The sequence below is a fragment of the Pieris napi genome, chromosome 12, assembly GCF_905475465.1.
Source record: "Pieris napi chromosome 12, ilPieNapi1.2, whole genome shotgun sequence".
In the NCBI taxonomy this organism is placed as follows: Eukaryota; Metazoa; Arthropoda; class Insecta; order Lepidoptera; family Pieridae; genus Pieris; species Pieris napi.
In genome coordinates, this window is record NC_062245.1 from 555,570 (window position 1) to 578,919 (window position 23,350).

The 23,350-nt window shown below is 32.8% G+C and overlaps 2 protein-coding genes across 5 annotated transcripts in view; one reads left to right on the forward strand and one right to left on the reverse strand.

Annotated features, from left to right (window-relative positions):
• Nucleotides 1–1,282: 1,282 nt before the first annotated feature.
• Nucleotides 1,283–2,127, reverse strand: LOC125054452. 2 transcript variants are annotated; one of them, XM_047656362.1, is made up of 3 exons: nt 1,978–2,127; nt 1,626–1,803; nt 1,283–1,408 (listed from the first exon to the last, which is right to left on the reverse strand). In XM_047656362.1, the coding sequence occupies exons 2-3, from the start codon at nt 1,789–1,791 to the stop codon at nt 1,341–1,343; spliced, it is 234 nt and encodes a 77-aa protein (XP_047512318.1). In that variant the 5' UTR covers nt 1,792–1,803; nt 1,978–2,127; the 3' UTR covers nt 1,283–1,340. The 2 variants fall into 2 exon arrangements, with proteins under 2 accessions (XP_047512318.1, XP_047512319.1); XM_047656363.1 differs by lacking the exon at nt 1,978–2,127 and adding an exon at nt 1,947–1,971.
• Nucleotides 2,128–2,431: 304 nt separating this feature from the next.
• The window catches only part of LOC125054447 (kinesin-like protein Klp98A), a 30,491-nt gene continuing 9,572 nt past the window's right edge, over nt 2,432–23,350 (forward strand). For 2 of the 3 annotated variants that reach the window (XM_047656354.1, XM_047656355.1), the window contains exons 1-16: nt 2,433–2,688; nt 3,559–3,628; nt 4,944–5,054; nt 9,555–9,671; nt 11,685–11,924; nt 12,766–12,941; nt 13,513–13,637; nt 14,815–14,921; nt 15,582–15,752; nt 16,858–17,097; nt 17,453–17,642; nt 18,336–18,510; nt 18,956–19,112; nt 19,701–19,874; nt 21,643–21,768; nt 22,006–22,125. In XM_047656354.1, the coding sequence (XP_047512310.1) occupies nt 2,642–2,688; nt 3,559–3,628; nt 4,944–5,054; nt 9,555–9,671; nt 11,685–11,924; nt 12,766–12,941; nt 13,513–13,637; nt 14,815–14,921; nt 15,582–15,752; nt 16,858–17,097; nt 17,453–17,642; nt 18,336–18,510; nt 18,956–19,112; nt 19,701–19,874; nt 21,643–21,768; nt 22,006–22,125 (2,346 nt within the window). In that variant the 5' untranslated portion in view covers nt 2,433–2,641. Of the gene's footprint in view, nt 2,689–3,558; nt 3,629–4,943; nt 5,055–9,554; nt 9,672–11,684; nt 11,925–12,765; nt 12,942–13,512; nt 13,638–14,814; nt 14,922–15,581; nt 15,753–16,857; nt 17,098–17,452; nt 17,643–18,335; nt 18,511–18,955; nt 19,113–19,700; nt 19,875–21,642; nt 21,769–22,005; nt 22,126–23,350 lie in introns of all 3 variants that reach the window. The other variant, XM_047656356.1, reaches the window with a different exon arrangement.

The following is a 23,350-nucleotide window of genomic DNA, read 5'->3' on the forward strand; positions in this document are numbered from 1 at the left end:
ACCAAATATTGCTTATAGTAATTATGCTAGAAGTAGACAAATGAACAATTTATTGTATATGTGAAGCCAATTCTTTTTTCCTTCAAAGGTTTAAATCGATTATTTGAATTGTTGTAGGTTGGGCTTCAAAACACAATAGAAATGTAAAGATTGCTTAAGGGATGCCTTATAAATGTAAAAATTGTAAAGTTAGTATTAATATTATACTCGTGGCTTTTGACATAATATTCTGAATTATAGTTTTGGCAAAATTCATAAGTGAAAGCTTGGTGTAACTCAACATTTAAACCAAGGTGTGTTACCATACTGTTTAATAGCAGTATAGGTCTCGTTATTTAAAATTAAAAAAAAAATCAAACTTTAATACATTGTGGTAATATTTGTCAACATTTCTTTAAAAATTGTTAGAATTCACATTTAAATCACAACTTTTTTTCTCTTAATACTCAAACAGGCTATTCTGCCTTAAATACCATAAAATAAGATTTAACTTATCAGTAATGTGATTTTTGTGAATTTTAGTTACAATTATTTAAAATAATTACTATGATGCTTTAGGTGTGTACTACTTTAATTAGTGATTAATGTCTGTTATAGATTTATGTTGCTTTTGTTAAGGAATTTAAATATGCTTAACTTATATACTTTTTGTACAAACGGCTTAACCTTTTGTGGAGATTAAAGTAAAATTGTATTTTTTACTAAATTAATGCTTTTAAGATTGTCAGGCTTATTTAACATTCTTTTATAATGTTTAAACTTAAATGCTGTATGACATGGCATTGTTTAATTGCTCATTCCAATGTTGTTAGGACACGTTTTGTTTTTAAATTTTATTAATAAGCTGTTCAGTATTTTTATAAGATCCTTTTAGAAGTTTACTTGAATTCATGATAAATCTACATTCCCAATGAAACACTGTATTATGTTAATTTTCAATTTGTTTCACTTTCATTATTATAATTTTTTTTCTTTATTTATTGGTGTAATTATACGTTTTTTTTTAATTTATACGGTAGTAAATAAAGATTTGAAAATATTTGTGTAGTTTTAATTTTCAATAAATATATTGATGTCATTATTCAATTTGTTGTAATTGAAGTTTTGCAGCTTTAAGCAGGTGTAAAATTACTTGTACCAATATTGTTATTGTTACCATGCATTGACAAAAATAAGACTAAAAATTGTCACTTATTATTTGATCAACTCTCAATGCTTACCTACTGGTAATATGAGTTTGTATAAGTACTTGTTTCTATACTGGTATAATTAAACAAACATATAACTATTACATGATTTTATTACACTTATTAATAACAATTATTGGTTCAAACATCAATTCAGTGGTGTGCTTCAGCTTCCTTCCTTCGCTTTTCAGCCCACAGTGCTACATTCTCTGGAGAGTTGGCTGTAAATAATTATTAAATCTGTAGGACTAGCCAGTTCAATAATTATAGGTATATCACTTACCTATGATTTATACAAATAATAAGTTGAAAACATTGAAACTGTTAAAAAATAACATAAAAATTACAAATTTTTAAACTACACAAGTAAAGCTATTATTCAATAATAAATTTATAATTTAACATTAATTATTAATGTAATTAATAGTAAATACTTACAAAGTTTATGGATCTTGTAAAAGACAGGAATGGAGAGGACTACTCCACCAGCCAACCAATAACGCCAGATCCACTGATTCTGGAAATAGTATTTCAAAGGGAACTGCGCGATCTTAGCAGTGAGAGTGTACGGAAACTTCATCGGGCGTGCTGGAGTCTCGGACATGATGTTGATGAGCTATGGTAGGATAAGAAAACATTATGTAACTTGGTTGTGGAAAACTCGGGTAATAACAACGCCAATGTAACGTATATTTGGCACATAATTAGATCTAGCTATACATTTAGAAACGTTTATAAATATTAAGATTATACACATACATAAATTTAAAAAAAAATTCAAAGTTCTAACCTGTTCTGCTTCGATATTCGATAATTTTGCAAAATTATAAAATATAACGTAGATAATACATTGACTTATCTAGTACAGGTAATAGTCAAGTGAGCACAGAGCATAACAGTGCTGACAGACACTGCTGGCGATGTCAGACATTTCGAAAAATATTTTCAGAAATTGAATCGAAAAGGTTTTTTTTAAATGATATAAATAATTTAGATATATTGATATAATAACGATTGCTTTCAGGGTTAATTATTAGTTAACACATCACATGCACTTAAGTATGTGTATGTATATTTTTTAAATTAAATTTGCTTCATTTAAAATGTTCTATAATAATTTCAAATAGTGATATTTCTAATAGTGTCAATGTCCATTTAACAATTTACAATTATTGTTGTTCGTCTTTGCCATGCTCATTAGACTTTCTAGTCTGTGTATGACAATTTTCTTAGTGTCCGTCATTACTTTTTTCTTTCGTCCGTCATTTGAAATTTTCAGTCTTGCTGTGTGACTGTGATAGTGATATTATTATTATTGTGTCAAATAGCAAGAAACAATGTTTGCAATATAAATGAATATTGTAAAATGTGATATTGTTATTGTGTGATTTGGTTTAAAAGTTTAAGATCCAAAAGTGTTCGTCATTTAGATACGGGGTATATAATGTGTTACAATGGCTTCGGTAAAAGTCGCTGTAAGGGTTCGCCCGTTCAATCAAAGGTAAGAAATTAGTCATTTAAACCATAACAAATGTATTGTTTTTTTTGTTTCTATTACATTGTTTGTTAATTTTATCTCAAACCTAATCTTAGTGCGTTGTATATAAACTATAGTATCTAACGATGTGAGTGCTTCTATTGTTACGGGACATTATTTTGAAAGTACAAAAAGGCAATGATGTCACTCGAAGGCTTTCACGGTTCGTTTGCATTTAGATCTCGAACTGTTTTTTGGTTGTTGAAAGTATACAAATATGCAAAAAGCTTGACCTACTACTTCCAACTACACGTAACATTTTTAAAAACAAAATATATTTTAAAAATTATAATTAATTTTAAAAATGATAACGATTTAAATGGATAAATAATGTTTATCATTGCTTATATTTGACAAATTTTACAACTCTATTGAAATTCTAAATAAAGTGTAATAATATGGAGTGATGTATCAATAATAAAAGCTCTATTTATAGCATACATGAATAATTAATAAAATTTAGATTTTGCATTGGAATTTTTTGTTGTTTCATCATATATAAAGAATTATTCTTTGTTATGTTTGTTTACCAATACTCAGCATACTTCCATTTGTTTCACTTATCACAATTCAATGATTCATAAATTTTGTGAGTCCAATATACTTGATCCAGAGTCTAATATACTTGATTTTGGAATACTTGAATTTTGGTCATCATCCAATATGGTTGGTGGACTCATTTTCCACACTTAGACTCATAATCGGTCTGTTGTGCATAGGTCTATGCATATTATTATTATAATTATTGTAAAATGAATAAAACAAAACCACAACTTCCAAAGAATTAATTAAATTTATATAGTGCAGTATTTTCTATCTATTATTTTCTTGCAGAGAGAAAGACATGAATGCAAAGTTAATAGTACAAATGGATGGGAAAAAGACAAGATTGATGACGGTAAAAGTAAGTATTCTAGTTCTCTGTGCATGGATTGTAAAAAAAATAAAATATTATATTATTCTAAAAACTAGTTGAAGCTTATAAAAACTAACAGCCAATAACATGTATATTATTATAAGTTATCCTTAGTTCCAATCAGGATTCTATTTGTCTCTATATAAATATATGTTTATAGATACAATAATTAAAGTAGCATCAAAAACTCATTTTATCAATTAGCAACACAATTAGTACGGTATATTTGTATTTTGTATTGTAATAAGATTATTTGCGGTTTATAAGTCTCTTTGAACTGTTGGGCTACAATAAATAAAATATTTAGTTGAAGGTAACTAAAAGATGATATATATTTCCCTGTTAAAGATTTATATCTACACAAATGTCAACTTCCTGTATCTCACTGCAGAAAGCTTGACTGAATTCTGTACATTAAAACTGCAGAACTGCAATTTGTATGCATGTTATCAAATTTACTGGTGTATTGTTGATAACCTTGAGACGTTAGTACATTTAAATGTTTTACGTAATATCCAGCGGTTTCCGCGATTTCCGATATCGACATGTTTCGCACCCTAATAATTGCTGTCGTAATTTTATTTTACGATACTTAATAATACTGTTGTAAATTTTTTTACAAGCACTAATGGTATGTAGATTTTATAGAAGCGACATGTTTAATGAGATAACAATTTTGCAAACAATCTTATTAGCTAGTATATTTATTATTTATACAATTATAAATCAATTTCGATTATAAAGCAAGAATCCTAATTGTGGGCGCATAGATCAGGGCAGCATTTCCTTAACATACCAATTACACAACAAGTACAAGCCCGTCCACATCGTATCCCAACTTTCGTACTAAGTGATCTGAAACTATCATGATTTATGTGCACCTTTTCTTTTTAATATTGTCCTTTTAACTGTTTACATATGTTTTAATTGCTTTGCTTTGTTTTGTTCCATAAGTTGTATCTATATAACTATATGGCTTATGTATTTTTGCACTTCTTGCGCTTATCGAATCTATTTTTTTTCTCACCGTGGTTGCCTGGAAGAGATCGCTCGAAAGCGATAAGGCCGCCAGTTGCCTATCATTTTATTTAATTATGTTAATTGTACTATATTTCTGTATATTTACATACATAAATATAGTACTGCTAGTGTGAATAAATTAAAACAAAACATTATTAATTAATATCAAGTATGTACGTGATCTATAGCCCACATAAAGGTAACATTAAATGAACTTCGTAATGTCAATATTATATAGTTTTAGAATTTTCTATAGAATGTAAGCCTTATATTATAATTACAGAGTAGCAAAGATCAGAACGATGCGAACCGGGAGAAATACAAAGACTTCACATTTGACCACTCCTACTGGTCGTATGACAGCGCCGACAACAACTTTGCTACACAGGAACAGGTATAACACCAAATAATTGTTATCAACATATTAAGACACAATCCAGACCGAAGAGCTGGCAGCTACCTCGGTCAAAGAATTAGTCTAGCTATTCAAAGGGGGAACGCTGCCAGTATCTTCGGAACCTTGCCTAAAGGGACATAATATATTTTAGTTATTATATTTTAAGTTTAGAATGTATAATAAATAATATAAATGTTTAACAGTGTATGTTGAACGTGATACGTATTGAATATGCAGTCTTGAAAGTTAAAAATGTATATTAGAGCGAGAGCATTATTCATGAAGTAGTGAAAATTATAGAAAAACTAGTGGACCCGACAGACGTTGTCCTGCATGATATTTCAAGCAATTAGTAAAGCAAAGTATGAAAGTACCGACTGCAGCGCCATCTGGCGGGCTGATTTGTGAATCTAAACCATTCCCAGATCCCTTGAACACATACAAAAAATTTCATCAAAATCGGTCCAGTCGTTTGAGAGAAGTTCAGTGACATACACACAATTATATATATAAAGATAAGTGTTGTATACTATATTGTTGGGTCCTAGAGCTTCGATCTTCTGATTGTGTTGAAAAGGGACTTTAAGAATTATACGAATAATTATGTTTGACTAAATTAAAGATTTTTAGGATGATACAATTATTTAAAATCAATTTAACCAAAGGATCGTGATTCATATTAAAACGTTGGTTTGGAGACGACCTTGGCGAGTATTGTATATAACGAATTCATTATTCTGTTTGAACAGATGTCTCATTGTGTGTGACCAACATTTGAGTTCATGGATTTTACGTAATATGGTAATGAAAATCAGGGAAAATCGTGGGTTGTAAAAAATAACTATTAGAGCAACATTTTAGGTTAATTTTTTTTATGTAATAGGAGGCAAACGGGCAGGAGGCTCACCTGATGTTAAGTGATACCGCCGCCCATGGACACTCATATTGCCAGAAAGCTCGCAAGTGTGTTGCCGGCCTTTCAAGAATTGGTACGCTCTTTTCTTGAAGGATCTTAAGTCGAATTGGTTCGGAAATACTTCAGTGGGCAGCTGGTTCTCGTTTCTCAATGTTCGTCCCCATACTCCTCCGAAATAGCTCGACCGATTCTTATGAATTTTTTTATCTAAGTCAGAGAATCGGCTACTATCTATCTTTCAAACCCCTAAGTGATAAGGGATGTCCACCCCAAAAATATTTATTCTATTATATATATTATTCTACTTTTTTTTTTGTTTTTAATTTTTTTATGATACAGCATACAAAAATACATTAATTTTCACCCCTCTACGATCAACCCCTATTTTTTAGTTGTTAAATAAAATCTAATGACTTGAACTCTGAGGTTTATATAATATATAGGGAAAAAAATCATAAAAAAACCTAAAAAGTCTTCATTCCAGAAAACCGAACAGTCTCTAGGGTAGCATAGCAAAATGTTCCATGGTCTGTACTAAAATGGTAGGCTAGGCTTTAAGGTGAAAAGAAGTTCGTGGGGGCAGCTAGTTTTGTTATAAGTTAGTGTTTCTTAAGGGAATTCTTTATACATGTGGTATATATATATTTGTAATATCTCGATATTTGGCGACATTTTTATTCACACTCAATTCAGGCGTATGCTGATCTAAAGGAGGCGTCATTACCTAATCATAATGATCTGAACGGTAATGACCAAGAACTCGTTTATCTACATATCACTAGGGCTGTCATCTATATTATTATATTTATTATATTGTCGTATTATAAGTTAGAAATTGATGAAACATACACTCACTTTCACAGAATTAGGTATTACTTAGTTAAATGTATTTAATAATTTTTTGAATCTTTTTGTATATATGTATGTATTATGTTTTCCATATTTAGTATAATTGTTTTTGCTCTAACCAGCTCCAATTCTTTTTTCTGTATTTTCATTACTCGGCAATGGTGTAGCATTCAATAATGTGCTGGCGCATGGTCTTAAACCCCATAGAAATTCATTAAAACGTCATAATATGTGAAATGAATGAAAGAAGGTATACATTTTTAACCTAACCTAATGTTATCCACTGGGACCCACTGGGAATTGAGACAATATAATTTACATGATGCATGTAATATTACCAGTTTAAAAAAAATAAGGTGTACAAAGCCATGCGCCTCCTTAATTTTACTTGGGGTATTAGTAAAGAACGATAGAAAAAAATTTGGTGCTGTTTTAACTTTTAAGGTAAAGCCGTGATTCGACAAATTTACCGTAATTTGCTGTGGGATTACGAAATAAATATATTTTAAGTTTACATCTGTGGTGTTTCAAATGTTTCGTCTATAGTGAAGAAGTACAGCATCTCGAAATTTCTATAGCGTGCATAGTTTAAAATCTAGAGTACATGTTACAAAAATTTACAGCCCTAACACACCGACCTACGTACGTCGTATTCGTAAACTATTAAATCCGATGACTAAGATTATCTCATACTCTTATGCGATATACAAATTTTGCGATAATTATAAAGCAGTTTGCATCTTCTAAGGAAAACTAGGTGTCATTCTTCTAGACAAGTTCGACCCACTCGGGGTCGTTGTCCTAGGTTTTGACAGCTGGTTTTTTTATTAAACCTGGATTAGGCTAAGTTCGATATACCTTTTGGAATATGCAACATGTTTCCATGATTAATTATTGGATGGGGATAGAACCAATATATATTTATTTTTTATTTATTTATTTTACATCTAATATATAAAATTCTCGTGTCACAATGTTCGTTCCTCTTATGAAATTTTGTATGCATATTCAGTAAGCCTGACAATCGGACAACATCTATTTTTCATAACCCTAAATGTTAAGGGTGGTCCCACCACAAAAATTTAATTTTTAGGCAAATTTTTCATTTTTTTTTCATGATACAGCATACAAAAATACATACAACCCTTAATTGTCACCCCTCTACGATTAACTCCTATTTTTTATTATATGTAGTAGAAAGTTATTTTTATTGAACTTAAAATAATTTTTCCTAGGAAAAATATACATGGCAAAACGACGTTTGCCGGGTCAGCTAGTAATATTATAAGAAAATCATAATACACGTTACATTAGCAACCAATAGCAGTCTTGTTTAGGAACGCGAGAAATGCATATGAAAATAGTTTTTCAATTTACTTTTTATGTTGGTTAACGTTAGGCTATATATATATATACTTTTGGTTAGGCCATTTATTAGCCGCGGTGGCAAATATCTCAGCGTCATATACGTTGTTTGCTCTCGATGTACAGAGCCGAACTTGTTACCGCTTAGGTCTGTACATCATGCACAATTCTTTTTTATGTCATCTCGAAAAAAGTTTTCGACTGGAAGACATTTATTAACTTTTTCTGTTATAATACGAATATATAAACCATTTAATGTCATGGCTCCTTAATATACTTAATAACAATAATAATAAATCAAATAAAAAAGATTATTATATATTCTTTTTTATATCCTAACTTCCTTCAGTACCATTAATCGGAACCCCTTCATGGATAAAGGCCTCCTCCAGCTATTTCCAAATATCTCTTACATGTCTTTCTTTCTCCATTCGCTTCCTGCTAATTCTGGTATATCTTCTATCCACCACCTAGGGCGCCCTCTTAGTCCTTTAATAGACTTATACTTACGTATTTATCAAAAACATAGGAATTATTCCAAAACCTAATACAATTATGTTTGTTAAAAGTAAGATAACGGTCCAAATTTTAACCCACTTAAATGGTTACGGTTTAATTGTGACTAAAGATCGTGATACCGTTCGTTTAATAAAAAATCGAGTAAACAAGGTTAGTTTGAAAGTACCGAAAGCTTTAGGCGACATTGTTGGCATAAGTTATATGAAATCTAGATTACAACTCCGCATTTATGACTTCTTAATTTACTTGAATAGTATTGCGTTATCCCTATAAGAATGCAGATGGCATATTCTATCCTAATGCTAAATGTTCGCGCTAAATGTAATAAAGCGTTTTGATAGTTATGAAGATCTTATTATATACAACATATTTATTAATTAAATTATTATTTATAAATTGAATAAATAGTAAAAAAGCAATATATGTCCTGACATTTTTGTATGCAATTTGGATCATTCAACAAATATTTAAGGAACTACTTAGAAATGATGGTGATGTCGCTTTGGGATCGGACACAAAAAATATGCTTTGATACATCACATATTTTATTATGTAATAGGAAACTACAAATTACTATATTTTTTTACAACAAATTCTACATGCAGAATTCGATCGCCTCTTGTTTCCGGGAAATTAAAAAAAAAAATCAAAATTTATTTATAACAGTAAAATTTTGTTAGGGTTCAATCAAACGCGCTACAATATCAAATTTTCTTATATTGTAAAAAAACATTTCTTTAGATTTTAAATAAACCAGGGCAAATCACGAAAAGTTGTATTTTCCTCTAAAGGAAGCCAGTAAATGTTTCTGTCTAGTTTCCGATTAATGAGAACCTAATTATTTTCAGGTATTCTCAGACCTCGGTTTGGACGTAATTGACAGCGCATTCGAGGGATACAATGCGTGCGTGTTCGCGTACGGACAGACGGGCAGTGGGAAAACATTTACTATGATGGGATCACCGGTAAGTTATATATATCGACATGGCAATACCTCAAGGAAGTTAACGCAACTGAAAAACAAAAGCAATATGTAAAAACATGTAAATGTATTATCATTTAATTGTTACGCATTGAGATTTATTGTATAGGAAAAACACCTTTTGTGTAGCAATCGAGGTTTGTAATAATTTACCAAAAACATTAAAAGATCTTCCTACTAGAAAATTAAAAACCTTTTTAAAAATCGACGTTTGTGGGAAAAAATATAATTGCGAGAAACATTAGAATTAATATAAATTCGATAAAGTAATAAAATATTTTAATAATATGATGTATTAGTGATATAATAATTTGCACGCCATTATTTGTGGTAGAATATACGTACTTTAGATTGTACCACCATACAATTTTTGTACCATATTCTTGCATATAAATTATTGTTATTATACAATATAGTACGATTAAATTTCATGTCCAAAGTAAACGCGGACTATGTATTGAACTTTGACTGCTAAAGGTCCATCTAAAAGTATCTTTGATGGGGGATACGAAATGTAAGAAATAGATATATCTGAAATATAAAGGTGTATAGATCTCGAAACCCAGATAACATCAAGATTACGATGACATGTTGAACAACGAAATGTTTTGAAGTGATCTTAAAATGTTCTATTTATTACAAAAACTGACTGATACGCCAATTTCTACATCTCCATCAGACATACAGACGCATATAATAATAGCCTGTTTCTGAAACACTATGTTAATAGTACCAGCTACGCGTAAAGGCATCATTAAAAGAAGTCTAATTTAATAATTTACTATAACTTAAAATATTTTAAGATCACTTCTTCTAGAGTAAAACGTTTAGAAAAATACTAAGACGTTCATAAATATTTGTACAATATGTGCGTCTGGTTAAGCTCGTCCCAGACTAAATATTAAGAGCTGTGTGCAAAACGTTGTGAAATATGGCTCTGTATTACGTGATTTTAATTACCAAATATGTTATGTAACATTAAACGAGATCACTTACCGTTTTCAGATTAAATAGTTTAGTAAAGACTTCGCCTTTACGACAAAACTTAAAAATATCTTAAGTTCGGCCAATAATAAATCTGTAGAGCTTTTTAGGTCTGGGCATCAGATTTCTATATCTGTTTCATGATCATTTGTCAATCTAATGGGCAAGTAGGTGTTCTTGTGCCGTGTATAAGGCAAGCCGGTTTCCTTACGATGTTTTCTTTTGGTTCGACCGAATGTTAAATGCGCACATAGTCAGAAAGCATGCACAGCCGGGGATAGAACCTACAACCTCAGAGATGAGAGTCGCACGCTGAAGCCACTAGGCCAACACTGCTTCAAAATACGCAAAGACAAAGGCATATTTAGTTCCATTGAATCTAAATCTAATCTCCAATCCTAATGTTTGATTTAGCCAATTATAATTATGTAGCTTATAGATTACATTTACATTAAAATAAAGAATACAGCGTTAAGAAAAATAACTAAGGTAACAGATATTACTATAACAATAAATAAACTAAAGTGGAAATGGGCTCGGCACTGAGGAACAGAAAAGTGGAGCAAAAAACTACTAAACTGGTGCCCAAGGTATAGCAAACGAAAAAGAGGGAGACAACTCAGTAGGTGGATAGACCACATTAAAGAAACAGCAGGTGGTACATGGGAGAGAGTGGCACAGTGAAGAGAGGAATGGGGGGGGGGGGATTTGGAGGAGGCCTTTTCCAAAAAAGGGCACACAGATACTAGAAGAGTATTAAAATGGAAATTTGTTTAAATGTATCTGAATAAAGGCAATTATTATTAGCTATAGATTGATAATAATTGCTGATGGTTCAAGGAATCTGCATAATTAATGTTCTATTATCATATTTTATCTTAAAATCGCTTGTCATTTATTTACAGGTTTATAATTTATACACTCTATCGGTATATTTTGGTATTATATTAGAATTTTACCTATAAATGTGTCTGCAAACATGATATGATGTCGTATTTTTTTTAATTTTTAGGATTCGCAAGGCCTAATACCTCGAATATGCAGGCAACTGTTCTCTCGAGTCGCAGCAGGCAAGGAATCCGGTGCATCATATCGTACAGAAGTTAGCTACCTCGAAATCTATAATGAACGGGTAAAGGATCTGCTATCGACTGATGCAGGGCACTCTTTAAGGGTCAGGGAGCATCCAAAATTGGGACCATATGTACAGGATCTGTCTAAGCACTTGGTGTCTGATTATGATGATATACAGGTCTGTATGATTAATTGTCGTTTAACTGTAATAAAACCACATTAACAGTATCTATAATTAAATTATATTCCTTATGATGGAGACGGTATTAGTTATTTTGAAATGATAATCCTCTCTTTTTTCTTTTGTAACAATTAATTCTGATCTTACTCTGTGATTGTCATTTCTATGAATATATAATATAGGGCATTTCACGTGAGGCGTACATGCATATACATTAATTTACCTATTTTCCTAACTAGTAATCATCCCACTATGAAACTTCTAGTATACTTAAAATATACGTTTAGCAATTTTTTGGAATAAAGACATTTGGTCGAACTTTTTGAGAAACTCATTTGAAATTTCTACTTCCGGGTTTGAAGGTCAATTTTTTTTCAAAGGGAAAAGAAAGATCTATACGAATCGCAAAGCGTGATATTTAATCAAATAATTTCCCATTAATTATCTACTCCAAAAACGTCGGAATTTCAATAAGCATTATTTTTTAAAGGCAAATGATTATTTTTCAAGGTCAAGTTATAGAACTTGAAAAATAAACATAAAAAACGTTACGTATTTGCGTCAATACCCTAGTACTAGAGGTATGATTAACCCGAATATAAACAACGACCTGACTTTTATCGCCGTCCGCTTCACGTGAAATGCCCCGTATGTAAGTCTTTTTTTGGAAATAATAATTGAGTCAGTTTACGAGTTCACTTGTGTTTTGAATGATTTATTGTGCTATTAGAACCGATATATTCACTTTACTACATGTACACTCTCACGAGTAGTATAATTACGTACCATAAATAAAGACTCAAATCTTTTTTAGGTATAACCTTGTATTTTTTTATAGGAATGCATGCACAGAGGCAATTTGCAGCGCACCACAGCGTCTACGCAGATGAATGACGTGTCGTCTCGTTCGCACGCAATATTTACGATCACGTTCGTACAGGCGAGCTACCTTCGTCACAATAACATGCCCAGCGAGACGGTGTCTAAAGTGCATCTTGTAGATTTAGCTGGAAGGTATTTATTTTTAATTTTAATATTACACAAACATTGAAGATGTCTACGATGAGACTAGTAAATCGAATCAATACTAAAATATTCTTACCCTCAATTTTCCCTTCCTAATGATTTTATGATACAGTGAAGTACACACCTGGTTGTATTATAGGACATTTCACATTATGTTTGAAAGTTTTTTTGAAGTAAAACTTCTTTAGGCGCGACTAGGGAGTAACTTTTTTCTGACGGAAGTAATGCTTACTATAGTTTCCGCTATTAAAAAATAATAATTCGGATTGGTCGTAAGTATATGTAATATTATCACCTATAATTTCATACGTAAGAAACTATTATGACATTCAATTACCTGTTTCGAATGAATAATATTAATACAACATTTGAATAATCTTTGTAAAGCACATGAATAATAAATATAATTAAATTATAATATGATATTTTTAATTTAAGTTAATATTTAATCATTTCAGTGATATATGCCGTCAACGCCAAAGAAGTTTTACTTCAATCGTGTGTAAAGGTTACACGCACACACTTCTTTTATTGACATTATTTTCCATTTGTTTCACAGTGAAAGGGCCGATGCCACAGGTGCGACTGGCCAACGGTTAGTCGAAGGTGCCCACATTAACAAATCCCTCGTCACTCTTGGTTCTGTCATTTCTGCGCTGGCCGAGTCCAGCCAACCCGTCGATAGTAAGTTAACCATATTTTATAAGGTTTTTTAAATGTAATAGGCAAAAGGGCAGGAGACTCATCTGATGTTAAGTGATAGCCCATGGACACTCACATTGCCAGAAGGCTCGCAAGCGCGTTGCCGGCCTTAGTTTATAAGGTAGTATATCTTGCAGTGTTGGACTAGTGGCTTTAGCGTGCGACTCTCATCCCTGAGATCGTAGGTTCGATTCCCGGCCGTACACCAATGGACTTGAATTTAATATACGCTCAAACGGTGAAGGAAAACATCGCGAGCAAACCGGCTTGCCTAAGACCCGAAATGTCGACGGCGAGTGTCAGGCACGGGAGGCTGATCACCAACTTATTTGACAAATCAAGAATCATCAAGACCACGAAAAAGATACAGAAATCTGAGTCCCAGGCCTCAAAATGTTGCGTGTAAGGGTTTTACTGCCTAAAATATCAGCCGTAATTGATACGACCTTAGTATACGATTTTCGATTTAATATTCCTCTGGTAGAATGCGATCTTCGGTATAACCTTTAGTTAGATATAAAGTAATTTTAATGTTTACAAAGAAAGCATTGCTATTTTGTTTATCGTTAAATTTACATTGATTGTTTTGACTACTAAAGTGATATGTTGATAGTGTCAAAGTCAAATAATTTATTTCAATAAGGCATATTAAAAATGCACTTTTGAAAATTACAAGTAATTTTTTAAAAAAAAAAGCTAGTCTAGTTGCCCCTTCAAAAAGGTAGTTTCATATGGAGAAGAATGGGCAAAAAACTCCATGTTTACTCTTTTAATATAGGTTTTAAATTTTTTTGTATTCATAGATTTGATAATTATATGTGAAGACCATGTACCTAGAACAAAAAAAAAAAACTACTACACTAAAATAAAATACGTAACTTATTCAAAAGTAAAATAGTATAAAAATGCCTGAAGTTCTTTAATAAATAGACAATCTGTAGTGATCATCTACTTTTTGTAATATTCCGTTGCACACAGGCGTCTTGCGTCCAATTTCGGACACGTTAGATTCTTGGTCTACCGGGTTTTCTTTCGCCATCAGGTTTAGAGTTCAGCAATAATCTTGGGGCTCTTTTGTCTACCATTCGATGCACACGTCCCATGTTTATATGTTTTGCTCCTATTATTATTTTGGCAGTATTGTATATTTTTTTTACAGATCGGACTCCAAAGAAAAAGGTGTTCATTCCATACCGCGACTCCGTCCTCACTTGGTTACTTAAAGATTCTTTAGGTGGGAATTCTAAGACAATAATGATTGCAGCTGTGAGTATCAGCTTTATTCATTAGTTATTTTTATAATCATAAGGTAATTACTATTCACCTAATTGAAAGTAAAAACGATTTCAGCTGATATGCTGCATGTGAAATTATTTAACACGACTCGACATTTTTCGTGTTCAAAGAAGTTGTTTAAATGGGTATTATTATAATATTAGCGAAATAAATGTACATTCGCTTAGATATTATAAGGGTCGTATGTTCGTTCTCCGGCTTTGCCAATAGGCTAGCTGCGTATGTGCGGATTTAATACTAGCTCGCACGGAAAACATCGTGAGGATACCGTTCGATCCGCCCCGCTCAGCACTTTCTGTGTGGAAACGCTACTATGTAATTTGTCACTGCGAGTTGAACGGACTCCGTAATTACTTCGCTCCGCTCCCTAGAACTGAGCGAGTTCCTTTCAACTCTTTCTGCTCGCTCAGTCCTTTCTGCCCGACTATTTATTGGTGGGAATACAAGTATGCAGTTTACTCTTGCGAGTTAGACCGAGTCCTTAATGAGTCCGTTCCGCTCGCGGTGGAAACCCGGCTTTAGACTCTAAAATGTCGACGGTATGTGTCAGGCTTATAAGATTGATCACCTTATTGCCTATTACATAACAGATACAGTAATTTAATATTAATTTATAATTTTTGATTTTAGATATCGCCAGCTGATTGTAACTATGGGGAGACCCTGTCCACTCTTCGTTACGCGAATAGAGCTAAGAATATCATCAATAAACCGACAATCAACGAGGATCCGAATGTCAAACTTATCAGAGAACTCAGAGAGGAAATTGAGAAACTGCGCGCACAGATATCGCACAATACGGTAGATATTTATTTCGAAATCCTAAGCTAACATACATTATATACAACAAAAACAATTATACTAAATATATAAATACATTGCATCTAAGTTATACCTAATTCGGCTGTGTTGTGAGATGGTGTGAAAGTGAGGGTATGTACGTGGTATATGGTGCAGCGCTATGGATATTCTTAATACTCTAAGCATATTCCGCGATAGCTTAAACAAGTAAGGGCTTGAATGGTGGTCGTTGTATGATTGAGGTGCGCGATACAAAAATGAACTTTGTTTTAATTTTGATAACAAAATGAACTACAGAATAATTATGATATTTATCGTTAGTAAGTTTTTATTTTATAACTGAAATGTTATTAAAAAATGGATTAAATAAGTTAAATCTATTATAAATTTGACGAGTATTTAAAAGATTATAATCATTGGGATTGATTTGCTCCAGTTCAAACTTGGCGATTTAAAAGAGTGGCGGAGAGTTTATTGCCACTTCTTTTTGTCTGCTCCTCGCCCTTGACTTATGCACTGATAGTAAATGTAAATATACAAACAATTTAACATGTTATCTGTTGAGGTTCATAAGTGTACTTGGTTACCTATATGCATAAAGTTATTTTTAGTTTATATTTGTCTGTGTCAGTTATTTAAATATTAAAATTTGTGTCAAAGTACTAAATAAGTTAATATACTCCGTATTCATTGACTCACACAAGAAAATGATTTCGCATACGTACTACGATGTTTCTGAATATTATTTTTAAATTAGCGTTAGGAACGTACCCTACGTGTTAGCTGTGAACTAGGCCGTAGGTTCGATCCCCGGCTGTGCACCAATGGACTTTCTTTCTATGTGCGCAATTAACATTCGCTCGAACGGTGAAGGAAAACATCGTCAGGAAACCGACATGTTTTAGACCCAAAAAGTTGACGGCATGTGTCAGTCACTGGAGGCTGATCACCTACTTGCCTATTAGATCGAAAAATGATCATGAAACAGATTCAAAAATCTGAGGCCCAGATCTAAAGAGGTTGTAGCGCCACTGATTAATTTTATACGTACGTATACGTTGCGCATGATACATATACGTTTCTAATAAAGCTTGGCATACAACAGGTACCTGTAGAGACCGAAGCCGGAGTTCTAGCGACGCTTCAGCGAAAGGAGGCACAAGAAAAAGTATTAACCGAAAAGTGGACGGAAAAATGGCGAGAAACGCAACAAATTTTGCACGAACAAAAGGCTTTGGGTCTGCGGAAAAGCGGATTGGGCGTGGTTTTGGATTCGGATATGCCTCATCTTGTTGGCATTGATGATAATCTGCTCTCTACTGGTGTTACCTTGTACCATCTTAAGGTATTTTAGATTTTTGTATTTATAAGTAGGTGCTATAAGACTTGAATCACATTGATATTCTATAATTGTAAATATATAATTTAAATCAAACATATCAAATTGTATTTAATATGATCAAGTGCAACATATTAATCTAAATCATGTTTGCTGTAATATACATTAGTTTTTTATGTAAGTAAATAAAAAAAAAATTGTTATAATTACGTAATTTACTAATACTTATAATGTTAATGAAATAAAATTGGACTTTGATATAATAGACATGTTATCTAGCTCTATTAATGATGAAAACTTTAATAAGAATAACTCTAAAAGTTTATTTTTCAAATAAAACTAAGATAAGTATATTTTGCAGGAAGGAGAAACGGTAATAGGAAGTGAAGAGTTCAGCCCAACTCCGGATATAGTGCTAAGTGGGGCGGGAGTGTTGCCATTGCACTGTAAGGTGACACTCCACGAAGGTGTGGCCACAATCGAGCCAGCGTCTGGAGCTCAGTGCTGGCTCAACACTGTGTTATTGGATAAACCGGCTAAGCTTAGCCAGGGTAAGTTTTTTGAGATTAAACAAAAAGGGTTTTTCGAAATTTGTAGTCTTTTTAATAACTCACGTCGGATTAATTATTCATTCGTTCCCGAGAAAGTAACAGGACTTTTTTAGTGTTAAAATTAGATGGTAATGATCACAAATGGTCAAATATGGTCATTACAAAGGTCAAAATCAGAATAATTTTCCAAATTCCGTCTGAAAAAACCAACCTATAATCTGATTTTTAATTCCGTGGAATGTGAACAGAGACTATACATTTTATTTGTTAGTGAATATATCCATTTTATATTAAATAAAAATATTTAAAAAAACCATTGTTAAATGTCTATCTGATACGTAAACCGCTGTTTTGCTTGTGATTTCTTTATTAACAATTATTTTTTTGTGTAATATTTATGTTTACCATAATTGTCATGTACCTATTTAAGAAAAGATAGCTTGTAACATATACCGTAGATCATTATGTATGATGTGGTAAACTTTAATAAATATATAAATAATGAGTATCGCGACCAATTTTGAAAAAAACAGTATTTCAATTTTTAATTTAGTACCTATCCGACAACTTGTCTATCAATAAATTACGAGTTTGTTTTTTTTTATAATTCCTAAAACTCAACACTGCTTTACCTGTGATATTTAAATAAAACAGTTGTTTACTTTTACGTTGAATTTTGAATATTTTTTATAGGTTGTATCCTCCTCCTGGGTCGGACAAACATGTTCCGCTACAACGACCCAGCTGAAGCGGCAAAACTTCGCCAAGAGGGCAGCGCTTCTATGATGAATCTCTCCAGGCTGTCTCTTCTTTCGTGGTCTACCACCGATCTGGCGGCCAGTACTGAAAATCTCAATAATACACTGTCGTGAGTAACGATTATAAAACAATATTTTTCAGACAAGGTTTTATTCCCGACGAAAAAAAATATTCAGGAAAATATTTTAGTATTATTAGTATATATTCTTAGTGCAGGGGGCAAACGGGCATCACCACCCATGGACACTCACATTGCCGGTGCGTTGCCGTCCTTTTAAGAATCGGTACGCTCTTTTCTTGTAGGACTCTAAGTCAAATTGGTTCCGAATTACTTCAGTGGGCAGCCGGTTCTAAATAGTTGTGATGCTCAGCAAAAAGTGACTTTCAGGTTCCATTCCAAACATTTATTATTTCGGTTTTGAAGGTATATAGGTAGGAATAAATAAACACATACTTTACTTAAGGTTCTTTGTCGGTATGGTAAAGTAGCTGATTTGTATAATAACTAAATTAATTTGTTTAGAATTATTCATAAAATATTCATGATATTGTAGTGACTTGGAAAGCGAGATCCGTTGTGAGCGTATATCGGCCCAGCGAGCGGAGTTGGAAAGAGAGAGACAGCAATTCGTGCTACAACAACAGGAGAGACAGAGACGGTGGCATGCCGAACGGGAGGAGCTGCTTAAAGCCCAAAAACAACTCGATGAGGTAAAGATGTCATACTAAATTTTATCGAACTTTGTATAATTATTTGTCCCATAAAGATAGGTATAACTCTGCCTTGGCCTTTGATTAAAAATAAGGATGGAGAATTTATTGCTAGTTCTTCTTGTCTGTTCTACGCCCTTGATTTGAGACCTGGCAGTATATTAATATTTAGAAGCATCATCTTTTTTTTAATGACATTAATAATTGTAGGTAAGTGTGTGTTAGTTTACCTATATGAATAATATTTTAACTTTTAACAAGTTTAATGACGTCATTTCCGGGAAAAATATAGTCGACGTCCCTCGTTCCACAACTGAGCGTTTTTTTATGGCAATTTTGCCACCACTATGTAGAACCAGCTGCCCACTGATTTCCGAATCAATTCAACTAAGGGTCCTTCAGAAAAAGAGCATACCAATTCTTAAAAGGCCAGTTACGGACTCGCGAGCTCTCTGTCATTGGGAGTGACCATGGGCTTATATCACTTAATAGGTGAGCCTCCTACCCGTTTGCCCCCTGTTCTATCACAATAAAGATATAATAATGTGAAGTCAAGATGAAGGGTTATAACGCCAATGCCTTGTATAGGAACGTTCAGCAATGGAGCGTGAATATGCAGCGGCGTGTAGGCGTTTATCAGGTGATTGGCGAGCGTTGGAACGCGGGTGGACGTTACGTAGACGTGCGTTAAGATGTCGGCAGAGAGAGTTAAACGCGCGTGTTCATAGACACGCCGCTGCAGGCCGCGCTGCGCGTGCGCAGGTACGTTAACTTTTAATATTTAACCATTTTCAATGGGTTTATTTTTTAATAATAGTAAGCCTGTAAGTGTAGTTCTGTAGTTAAGTTCCTTATATATGAATGGCTAAAGTTAAATTTTTGAAATTTTCGACCAAGTTTTATATAACATTTACTGCTCGTAAAATACTACTTAAATGAGCTATTCCATAATGACCAAAATAACTAGTATTTTGGTACAACCAGATTGAAAAGGTTTGCAATCCGACACCATAAAGAAATCAGTGGCCCTACAACCTTTTTAAGTCTGGGCCTCAGATTTCTGTATCTGTTTCATTTTGATAATCTAATAGGCAGTAGGTGATCAGCCTCCTATGCCTGACACGCCGTCAACTTTTTGAGTCTAAGGCAAGTCGGTTTCCTCACGATGTTTTCCTTCACCGTTCGAGCGAATGTTAAGACAGAAAGTCAGCCGGGGATCGAACCCAAGACCTCAGGAATGAGAGTCGCACGCTTAAGCCACTAGGCCAACACTGTTCTACTATGTGTAATACTTAAAATGAACACAATTGCGCAATTATGCGCTATCGTTTAAAAAACGAAAGAGCGATTCGTTTAATTGTGATTGGTGAAACGAAAATACGTATCGTGTTGCGCGTCTGTGAATGGCCAACGTTGTCAACCAATCACAAACGAAAAGCTTGTTCGTCTTTTGTTTTGCGTACACGTCACACGCACCAGTTAGTATGTGCTTTATCTACTATGTGTATGTGTAGATTTTTGCATAATACGGAAATGTTTTTTTCGTATCGTACTTCGTGCATTGTATTGAACACTTTTTATTTATTGCGTTATGCCATAGCTGTAATCGCTCGTGTTAGTGCCGTGGATATTGTTACTAATGGTTTTCGATATTAACATTGCGTGAGTAAAAGTAATGAGTATAATTTTAGCAAGATTTTTACTGTCTGTTAAGTATAATATATATAATATCCTCCATCACAGGCCGGCAACACACCCACTAATATGGGTATCCATGGGCTGCGATGACTGCCCTGTACTTTTTTATCATATAAAAAAGTACTGTACGGATAAATTATTTGATTTAAATGATTGTCAGGTTATTTTATCAGATATTTTTCATTTATTTAACATTTTTGAAATTGCGCCACGGAACATTGAGAGCGAGTTTCATTGCCCGTGTTTTTATTTTTGACTGTGATCAGATACGTTTAGAAACCCAAGACAAGTATAATTTTATAGATTAACATAATATTATATATACAGTCGACTCTCGTTAATTTGAATCTCTCGATTATTATTAATTAGTCCCCATTGTTCACAGATTTGTATTAATTAAATCACGAATTTTGATTAAACTCTCATTTACTTGAGTCAACCTCGTGGTTATTTAAAAGCTTGTTATTTTGAACTCTTGGTACTTATTAATTTATCTATGGTCCATTTTAATATCAAATGTAATAAAAAATGACGTATTAAATTCAGTTATAGATAAAGAATTATGTTACCTTATATGACTTTCGAATGTCGAAATGTTTCGAAAACAATTAGTAGCCCATATCGTAATCGCGCTCAGACAATGATATTGTTTTATTTTCCCACAAGTGTTAGCTAAGCAACGCATAGACTAGTGCTTGTCATTTGTATTATTTTATTAGAATTTCTGATTTTGGGCAGTTTTGACACACGATTGGCAAATTTGTACGAAACAAAATTTTAGACCCAAAGTCAGATTTTATCATAGTTTTTTTTGCTATCCCGTGCCCCGTAGATTGAAAAGGAGGAGGTTATCATCACGGATCTGGAGGGGCGGATGGGGGGGAAAAGGAGGGAATTGGAAGACTTTGTAGCGAAACATATCAAGGAACTCGTCTCTCAAGGATACATCATCGATGAGGTATGTTTTTCGCTTCCTGTGGGAGTCACAGGCCATGTTATAGACCGATTTTAATATTAATTTAAATGTGAAAGTATTAAATTGTTTTTCTAATAGTAATTTTCCTCTCTTGCGTGTAATTCCCACCAATTATTGCTTGTAACTTGGTTTTGCTTGCTTTTCACGTTATATATATCCATAAATTTATGTCTTCAATACATTTTATATTTTCTGGTGAAAGTACATTATGTTATACAGAATTTGTCTCCGAGCCCAGAAAGTCCAGCGTCAGAAACATCAACGGAGTGTCTGATGCATCTTCTACAGCAATGCGAACCGAAGACTGCTCATAATATTAAAGAAACTGTTGAAAGACATGTAAGTGTTTTATATTTTAATGGCCGACCGCTTCGATGTTAAAAGGAAATTCCAATAAAATATAAATCGTTGAAGGTATCTTTATGACCAAATATTAATCTTTGTAATTAGGTTTAAAGAATACTGGTCAAGAGTAGTCATATGTGGAATGGAAATTAAATCATCTGTGTTCAATTAAATAATAAATTGCTTATTTGTAAAGATTAATTAATAATAAATATCTGCACAATGTCAAATAAGTTGAGATATTGAAACAAAAAGACAAAGTAAGATACCATGGACTATATCTCCATAGTATATCCTCCGTCAAGGCAAGGTTATCTCCTCTCACTTCGTAATGTTGCCAGCTTTCCATAAATAGTTCGAGTGACACTATACAATTCCTTAGTAAAATCACATTTATTATATTTATTTATTAAACTTCTCCGCTTCATAAGTAATGTCTTTTGTTACAGGCTATCTTTTCTAAAATACAATAATTATAGTCAACATAAATTTTTCAAAAAATCATTAAAAAACAGCAGATTAGGCAACATTGTGTCTATACAATGCTTTTTTAAAATTGATTAGCTAACTTCCAAATATGTTAAGCTCTGGATAAGTAGTATATGTACCGTTATATTCGCGAAGAATTTGAATGAGAGCCTGAACTCCTAGATCGTTTTTCGATCGATTCGCAGACGGAATTTGGAAAATTCTGCTGATTTTGAACTTTGGTAATGAATAAGTGACGGCAAAGCTAATGTTTTGTATATTTGACCAGCTCTGTGGAACAGTCTGCTCCTCAGCATAATGCTGAGCCAGGGCCAATTACAACCACAACACACACGCATTACATTGAAACGAACCGAAAGGAAAAATTATTTTTTCTTTGATTATTGTTATAATGAGTGTGTGATTTTGTTAATAATAAATGTAATGTCTATGTGATAGAAGTAACGCTTCAGCTAGTAAACTTAAAACAACTTCAGATTCTAAAAAAAATTCTCTTTCTTTATCATCCTTAAAAAAATTAAACGTACATATAACGCGTTATGTGAGAATACTTCAACAACGCGTTTTGTATAACGCGGAACTAATTTATATTTTTTTATCTCACAATATCTTATTTGTAAGTGACATGAATGTTTTCAATCAGAATAAACCTCTTTAAATCTGATCATCATCGTTTACTCTTTATATACGAAATAAATGTATAATTAAATTAAGGAAACAGGAAAACTTA

Excerpts from the sequence above, each read along its gene's own strand:
- LOC125054452 (XM_047656362.1), bottom strand. The coding sequence starts at position 1,791 with ATGTCCGAGACTCCAGCACGCCCGATGAAGTTTCCGTACACTCTCACT. Across the intron at positions 1,409-1,625 it reads TTACAAGATCCATAAACTTT|CCAACTCTCCAGAGAATGTA; the intron begins GTAAGTATTTAC and ends AATTATTTACAG.